Source organism: Bos indicus, chromosome 7 (assembly GCF_029378745.1).
Source record: "Bos indicus isolate NIAB-ARS_2022 breed Sahiwal x Tharparkar chromosome 7, NIAB-ARS_B.indTharparkar_mat_pri_1.0, whole genome shotgun sequence".
Taxonomy (NCBI): domain Eukaryota; kingdom Metazoa; phylum Chordata; class Mammalia; order Artiodactyla; family Bovidae; genus Bos; species Bos indicus.
Window position 1 is genome coordinate 7,302,681 of NC_091766.1, and position 8,969 is coordinate 7,311,649.

The window sequence follows — 8,969 nt, forward strand, 5'->3', positions numbered from 1 at the left end:
TGGCCAGTTTGGTGGTATGGAAGGTGACAGATGGTTTGGGTTTAGTAATTTCTATCTCTATAGAACTCCTGCAGTGATTCAGGTCTGTAAAATACCCACACTCCATAGGAGTTGGATGCACACTAGCTATTAGTTTTTCTCCAATTTTCCCCCTTCTGCCATAGACTCTATCATCACAATCTCTTTATTTTAACTGGAGTATAATGGCTTTACAGTGTTGTGTTAGTTTATGCTTCATAACAAAACAAATCAACTGTATGTATACATATATCCTTTCCTTTTAAACCTCTGTCCCACCCACTCCACATCCTACCCCTCTGGGTTATCATGCAGCACCCAGCTGAGCTCCCTATGCTATAACAGCAGGTTCCCACTAGTCAAGTATTTTACACATGATAGTGTATATCAATCCTAATCTCCCATTTCATCCCAATCTCCCCTCCCCCCAACTATGTCCACATGTCAGTTCTCTATGTCTGTGTCTCTATTCCTGCCCTGAAAATAGGTTCATCTGTACCATTTTTTTAGATTCCTCATTTATGTGTTGACATATGACCTTTGTTTTTCTCTTTCTGACTTACTCCAGTCTGTGCCTGAAAAGGAATGAATATATGTACATGTATAACTGAATCAATATGCTGTACACTTGAAGCTAATGCAGCACTGTAAATCAACTATACACAAATAAAAAAATTTTTTTAAGATAAAAGACGGACTCTAGGTTCATCCTCAGTTCAACTGACTCACTTTTGTTCCTTTTTATGGCTGAGTAATATTCCATTGTAGATATGCACCACATCTTCTTTATCCAGTCATCTGTTAATGGATATCTAGGTTACTTCCATGTCCTGGCTACTGTAAATAGTGTTGCAGTTAATATTGGGGTGCATATATCTTTGTGCCCAATGAGATGAACTCCATCCCATTATTTTTGCCTAAGAATGTCTTATTTATCTATAGGCAGGTGGAGAGCCCCACATGGATGTGTCAGGACCCTGATGCAGCTGATTCTTCTTGAATGGATTAGTAAAAGAAGATTTTATTTCCCCATCCTCCCAAATTAAAAAAAAAAATTAGAATAACCTGAAGATAATAAGAAATGCTACCAGGACTCTGCCTTTTTCATATATGAAGCACTGTGCCTAGTGTTTTGTTACTTTTGTCTTTTTTTTTTTTTTAATTTTTATTGGTATATAGTTGATTTACAGTGTTGCATTAGTTTCAAGTGTACAGCATATTGATTCAGTTATAACATGTACATATATTCATTCCTTTTCAGATTCTTTTCATATATAGGTTATTACAGAATATTGAGTAGAGAGAATTCCCTGTGCTATACAATAGGTCCTTGTAAGTTATCTATTTTACATATAGTATTGTGTATATGTTACTCCTAAATTCATAGTTTATCCCTCCCCCTCATGTTTCTCCTTTGGTAAATGTAGCTTGTTTTCAAAGCCTCAGAGTCTGTTTCTGTTTTCTAAATAAGTTCATTTATATCACTTTTAAAATTAGATTCTACATATAAATGTTATCATGAATATTTATCTTTCTCTGTCTGACTTACTTCATTTACTATGATAATCTCTAGTTCCATCCATGTTTCTGCAAATGGCATTATTTCATTCTTTTTTTATGGTAGAGCAATATTCCTTTATATATATACATATATATATGTGTATATATATGAATATATACAAATCTTCTTTATCCACTCCTCTGTCAATGGACATTTAGGTTGCTTCCATATCCTGGCTATTGCAAACAGTGAACATTGGGGTGCATATACATTTTCTAATTATGGTTTTCTCCATGTATATGCCTGAGTGGGATTGCTGTATCAGATGGTAGCTCTATTTTAATTTTTAAAGAAATTTTCATAGTGGCTGTACCAAATTACATTCCTGCCAACAACGTAGGAGGGATCCCTTTTCTCCACACTCTCTCCAGTATTTATTGTTTATAGCCTTTTTGATGATGGCCATTCTGACTGGCATAAGGTGATTCCTCATTATAGTTTTTATTTGTATTTCTCCAATAATTACCAGTGTTTGAAAGGTTGTTGTTGACTCACAAAAAGGCCCCGGGATTCTTGGCCTCTGGAGGAGAAGAATTCAATCCAGGGCCAGAGACGAGGCTTGATCGCTCAGCACCTTTGTGTAATAAAGTTTTGTTAAAGTATAAACAAGATAGAGGAAGCTTCTGACATAGGCATCAGAAGGGGGCAGAAAGAGTACCCACCTGCTAGTCTTCAGCTGGATGTTATATAGTCACTAGGAGTCTGTTAATGAAAGAAAGGAATGTCTTAAAACTCAGAGTGGCACCAGGCCCCCCACCCATAAGATGTATTTTGGGATAATCTTGGCATCAGATGATTCATCCCGGGCCATAAAACTATTGACTTGAATATTGTAGAAGGGCAGATTACCATACAAATAGTTTTGTTTACATAGATTAGGGGAACAATGTCTGAGTATAACATCCTGGTTTGTCAAGTCAGTTCGGAGACATTAGGCGAAGACAGAATCTGGAGTAAATGCATAGTACATTAACATAGCTTAAGACAAACACTTCCATAAGAAAAGTGCATTGGTTAACTCAAGGTTTGAGAATACTTAACTTCAGGTGAAACCAGGTGTCATTATGGCAACACAGTATTTTAAGAGAAACCTCCTTTTAAATTTGTATAGAAAAGGAAAAAAATATCACTAGTTTGTTTCCTCCTGCTGCTTAAGAGAGATAAAAATGTCTGACACTTGCAGGCTATTTCCTCTGTTTGGAGACCCCTGGCCTTCCTGCCTGTTACTCTCTCATGTTGAGCATCTTTTCATGTGCTTTTTCACCATCTGTATGTCTTCTTTGAAAAAAATGTCTACTTAGATCTTCCACGTAGTTTTTGGATTGAGTTGTTTGTTGTTGTTGTTTTATATATTGAGCTGCATGAGCTTAAAAAGGTACAACGTTTCAAGACTGCACCAGGAGAAATAGGATATCTAAACAGACCGACCACAAGATTTGAAACTGAAACTGTGATTTTAGAACACCCAACAGACAGAATTCCAGGACCAGATGGCTTCAAAGGCTAATTCTATGAGACATCTAGAGAATAGTTAACATCTACCCTTATGAAACTGTCCCAAAAAATTGTAGAGGAAAGAACACTTCCAAGCTCATTCTATGAATCAGCGTCACCCTGATACCAAAACAAGTCGAAGATATTACAAAAAAGCAAAATACAGGCCAATATCTCTGATGAATATACACACAAAAATTCTTAACAAGATACTAGCAAACAGCACATTAAAAGGATCCTACACCATGTTATGCCAGGTATGCAATGATTCTTCAATATACACAAATCAATCAATGTGATACATCACATTAACAAATTGAAGAATAAAAACCATATGATCATCTCAATAGATGCAGAAAAGCTTTTAATGGACTCTTAAATTTGATTTCCTAGTATTTTGTTGAGACTATTTGTACCTACATTCATCAAGGATATTGGCCTGCCATTTTTTAATCTTGTAGTTTTGTTATCTTGTGGTGTCAGGGCAAAGCACTCATTTAAACTGAGTTTCTAAGTGTTCATTTTCTTCAATTTTTTAGAAGAGTTTGAAAATGACTGGAATTGATTCTTTAAGAGTTTGGTAGAATTCCTCTGTAAAACAGCTGGTTCTGGGCTTTTCTTTTCTAATTCTATGAAACATTTAGAGAAAGGTTAACACCTAAACAAAAACTTGATTCAAGGTTTTTGATTATTGATTCAATTTCTTTACTTGTTTTGATATGTTCACATTTTCTATTTCTTTATGAGTCAGTCTTTGGATTTTGAGGAATTAATCATTTCTTCTTCTAGGTTGTCCATTTTGTTGTGTGTAATTGTTCATTATTGTCTCTTATGATCTTTTTCATTTTTGTGATATTAGTTGCAATATTCCCCTTTTCATTTCTGGTTTCATTTGCATCCTCTTCCTTTTTTTCTATTTAGTCTACCTAAAGGTTTGTCCATTTTGCTTATCTTTCCAAAGAATCAGCTTTTATTTCCTTCTTTCTACTAACTTTAGCCTTTGTTTGTTCTTCTTTTTCTAATTCCTTGAGATTGAAAATTAACTTCTTTATTTGTGGGGGTCTCTGTTTCCTTCGTAATGTAGATGTTTATCAAAATAAACTTCCCTCTTAGAACTACTTTTGCTGTATCCCAAGTTTTGGTATGTTGCATATCCATTTTTTTATCTGTTAAGATTTCGTTATTGACCTAATGGTTGCTCAGCAAACAAAAGTCTAGGACTGGACAGCTTCACAGGAAAATTCAATCAAACATATAAAGAAGAGCTAATACCTATCCTTCTCAAACTACTCCAAAAGGTTGAAGAGAAGGGAACACTTGAAAAAAGACCTGTCTGCTTATACCCTTGGGACATAGTATACTCTCCTGTGGTCAAGAGATCATGCTTCATCTTCAATATTGCATCCCAGCCCTCCCCAGCTCTCCAGCTTTTCTAACTTCCTGTCTGTTCCTGGAAAAAACCAAGCATGCTCAGACATCAGGGACTTTGCACATGCTGTTGATTCTACCTGGAATACCCTTCCTCTGGCATATTCTACACGTCCTTGAGTCTGACCTTAAATGTCACCTCCTCAGGAAAGCCTTCCTTAATTTTTGCATACTAAGTCATCACTCCTATTATAAGCCCTCATAGTGACTTCTTTCTTTTCCTTGTACCTTTTAATCACAATAGATCATGTATATTAATTAGTGTGATTTTTTAAAATAGTCACATCTTTATCTCTCCACTACTGTTTGTTTGCTTTCTTGAACACTGGAATCAGGGTCACATCTAAATACTTCAATGATGGATCCCCTGTAGCATTTAAAAAAGTGTTTAACACCCATAGTAGGTGCTCAATAAATGTTTGTTAAGTATATACATCAGGGTTTATTACTTGGCACTATTGACATTTGGTGCTGGCTCATTCTTTGCAGTGGGATCTGTTTTGTGCATTGTAGGGCATTGAGCAGCATCCCTTACCTTTGCCCACTAGATATTATAGCACATCTCCTCCTCCTTTGGTTGTAACAACCAAAAATGTCTACAGAACTTTCCCTACAGAACCAAGTGTCCTCCGGAAGCACTGGTGAGAGCCGCTGGACTACAGGAATGAGGGAAGACCTGGATGATGCTCCCAAGCTGCACAGTCATGCTCCTTTTGGTGGTTCTTAGTATCTGGTCCATATCTTTGTGAGAGCCCTGACATTTCTCTGTGTGTCTTTCCACCATGGATCATGGGAACTTTTCAAAGACAGGTGCTAGCAATAGACCCATCACTATTCTCCCAAAACTAGCACAGGGTTTGGCACACAGGAGGCTTCAAATAATTATTAAACAGAGGTTCAACATATGGAGAAAGACTGAATGTAGATTTGAGATAAATGACGTAGAGTTACTATTCAACTTAAACATGAATACTCATTTTTTTAAACTTTGTCTAATTTGATTAATTTATTGCTTGTGCATTTCAACTATATTTTGTTATTGTATACATGGACTTCCCAGATGGCACAATGGTAAAGAACGTGCCTGCCAGTGCAGGAGACACAGGAAATGTGAGTTCGATTCCTGCGTCAGGAAGATCCCCTGAAGTAGAAAATGGCAAAACACTCAAGCATTCTTGCCTGGAAAATTCCATGGACAGAGGAGCCTATGGGCTACAGCCTGTGGACTCACAAGGAGTTGGACATGACTGACCACACATTCGTGGTTTCATGGTTGTTGTTGTGTATAGCAGTATCACCATAACTTAGTGTCCATTAAGTGTTATAAATTGTTATTTTAAATAGCTGTAAAAATTCATATTCCAAAACAATTTAACTTTGTAAATGAAACTTTTTTAAACATTGAGATATGATTGACAGATAACATCATGTAAGTCTATGGTATGCAGTATGATTTGATACATTTATTTATCACAATATGATTATCCCTGCAGTGTTAACCAACACACCTATCATATCACATAATTATCATAACTTTTTGTGGTGGAACAATTAAGATCTAGAGCCTTAGCAACTTTGAAAATTCTACTGCAACTGCTAAGTCACTTCAGTCGTGTCCGACTCTGTTCGACCCCATAGACAGCAGCCCGCCAGGCTCCACCATCCCTGGGATTCTCCAGGCAAGAACACTGGAGTGGGTTGCCATTTCCTTCTCCAATGCATGAAAGTGAAAAGTGAAAGTGAAGTCACTCAGTTGTGTCCGACTCTTAGCGATCCCATGGACTGCAGCCCACCAGGCTCCTCCGTCCCTGGATTTTCCAGGCAAGAGTACTGGAGTGGGGTGTTGAAATTTCTAATACATTATTATTGTCTATGATCACTGTGGTGTACTTTAGACCCCCAGAACTTATTTATCTTCTGGTTGATCTACTGGATGCAAGTTTGTGCCCTTAGACAACATCTCCCCACTTCCCCCACCTCTCATTCCCTGGTAATCAACATTCCACTCTCTGTTTTTTATGAGTTCATCTTTTTCAGATTCCATTTATAAGAGATATTATGTTGTATTTGTCATTCTCTTGAATACACATGCTTTCAACAAATTCTAAGTACTATTATGTGTGGTCAACTTTAAATCCTCCCCTCATACCCAACGGATATCATTACACATTGTGACTAAGGAATAAATTTAATCCTGGGCTCTGCACTCGTCACTGTTCAACAAACAGTTTCACATTGACTTGTGTGCAATGTCACTCTCTCACAGAGAAAGTGATTTCTTATGGTGGGACTTTTTTTCCTTAACTCAACTCTGGAGACATCTCTCTACAGCTGCTCAAGACTCACATTTGAAATGTGGTGGTTTCCCTGACTTTTTCTGAGGCTGCTTATTACTGTTTCTAACTGCTACTGCACAGATCCATGCAATGTTAAAATTCAGGGGTGTTTTGCTTTCCTCTACTGTAATCTGGCTTAAGCTTTTGTAGCCTCACAAAATTTGTGCTGTGGCAATGTTGTTGCCCAGAGGAGGGTGGAGGCTTGATCTATTCCTTTTGACAGAGTTGATAAGAAGTCCAGGGTAGGTTGATAAGAAGTCTAGAGTCCCCAGGGAGGAGAAAGGGATATGGGGCTCTTGAGAAGAGAAAAGGGACAAACTGTTTTTTCTACATTGCTTTGTCTTAGTCACATAAGACATTTCTTCTTAAACTCTGAGTTGTTATGACAATAATCTTTAAGATTAACTTTCTTTAAGCCCAGAGCCAATGATTACAAAAACAAAATAACACATCTTGCTCAAAAGTATCTTTTTCCTTATGCTCTGTACTAATGATTATATAACAACAATGGACAACTATTGGAGGACATGTTTCTCCTTTCTAACAAGAACCTTGTGACTAATCTTGTTATCTTAAAATGACAAGATAACTTATGTTGTGGGAGTGGCTCTAATAAAAGTATATAAAGCCTTGATAAGACTAGCAAGTGAGACACTCTCCATTCCCCTTCTGATGTCTATGTCAGAAGTGTTCTCTGTCCCTTTTCACTGTAATAAAACTTCTGCCACACAAAAACTCTGAGTGATCAAGCCTCGTCCCCGAAGCTTTATCTTCTTCTTCAGAGATCATGAATCCAACATCATTCACTGTAAGCTATCACTTTTCTCTTAGCAATTGGGTTTATGGTGATGGGAGTAATTAGATCACCCTGGTTTCTGGCAGAAGAACAAATTCCAGGTTTAATGCTACCTGACAATGTGTTGTGCAAGAAATCAGAATCAATGAATCTGACTTTCTCAGTGTTATCATCACATACATCTTTCCACCAAGAATATATGGAGAATGATGTTTAACAGTTTTGCAAACATTTGAATGTTGCCTACAAGCGTCTTTATAAACCATACAGCATTAGGCAAATATAGGCTATTACGTGCTTACAGGGTGCCATCTCTAATAGTAGCCTCTGGTAACCCGATTTAACTATTTCCAAGGAATTCCTCCCAGATAATCACTTCCCACCACCCCCCCTCCCCCCCCAGCTAAAGTTTGCTGAGGAAGGTCTTCTTCATGGCGATCTTCAGCTCCTTGTTCCTGAGACTGAAGATGATGGGGCTCAGGAAGGGAGTGAGGACCGTGTAGGTGATGCCCATCAAGGTGTCTATTTCCAGAGACTGGGGACCCTTGGGCTTGAGGTAGATGACAGAGGCAAAGCCATAGTGCTCTATCACCACAGTGAGGTGGGACACGCATGTGGAGAAGGCTTTGTGCCGGCCCTCGGCTGAAGGGATCTTCAATATGGTGGCCACGATGAAGGCGTAAGACAAGAGGATGAGGAGACAGCAGCCCAGCAGGGCAGCGATACACACAAGTCCTAAGCCCATGGCCAGAATGGAGACATTTTCTCCACAGGCCAACTTCAAAAGAGCCTGCACATGGCAAACAAAATGATGGATCTCATTCGATCCACAGAACGTTAGTTGGAAAATGGCTACTGTCACGACCAAGCCAATGACTGATCCTCCAGCCCAGGACCAGGCCACCAGGCAGGCGCAGCCTCGGGGGCTCATGAGCACGTTGTAGCGCAGGGGGTGGCAGATGGCCACGTACCGGTCATAGCCCATGATGGTGAGCAGGAAGGAGTGGGTGAAGCCAAATGTGAAGGAGAAGAACATCTGGCTGGCACAGGCTCTCAAAGCAATGGAGTGGTCAGTGGAGAGCAGGTCAGCCAGCATGCGTGGAATGACAGCAAAGGTGTAGAGGATCTCGGAGATGGAAAGGGCACACAGGAAGAGGTACATGGGGGTGTGGAGGCTGTGCTCCCTCCAGACGGTGGCCATGATGAGCAGGTTCCCCAGCAGCGTGAACAAGTACATCAGCAGGAAGAGCAGGAAGAACATGAGCTGAAGGTGGGGGAAGGTGGAGAAGCCGATGAGGATGAATTCAGCTGCTGATGAGAAGTTGCCTCCCTGCAT

General features: G+C 39.1%; 1 protein-coding gene across 1 annotated transcript; it reads right to left on the reverse strand.

The window, feature by feature from the left end:
- Window positions 1-8,036: 8,036 nt before the first annotated feature.
- On the reverse strand, window positions 8,037-8,969 carry LOC109561176 (olfactory receptor 10H1-like). The gene has a single exon (XM_019963574.2). It carries the CDS (start codon window positions 8,967-8,969, stop codon window positions 8,037-8,039), a length of 933 nt encoding a protein of 310 aa, XP_019819133.1.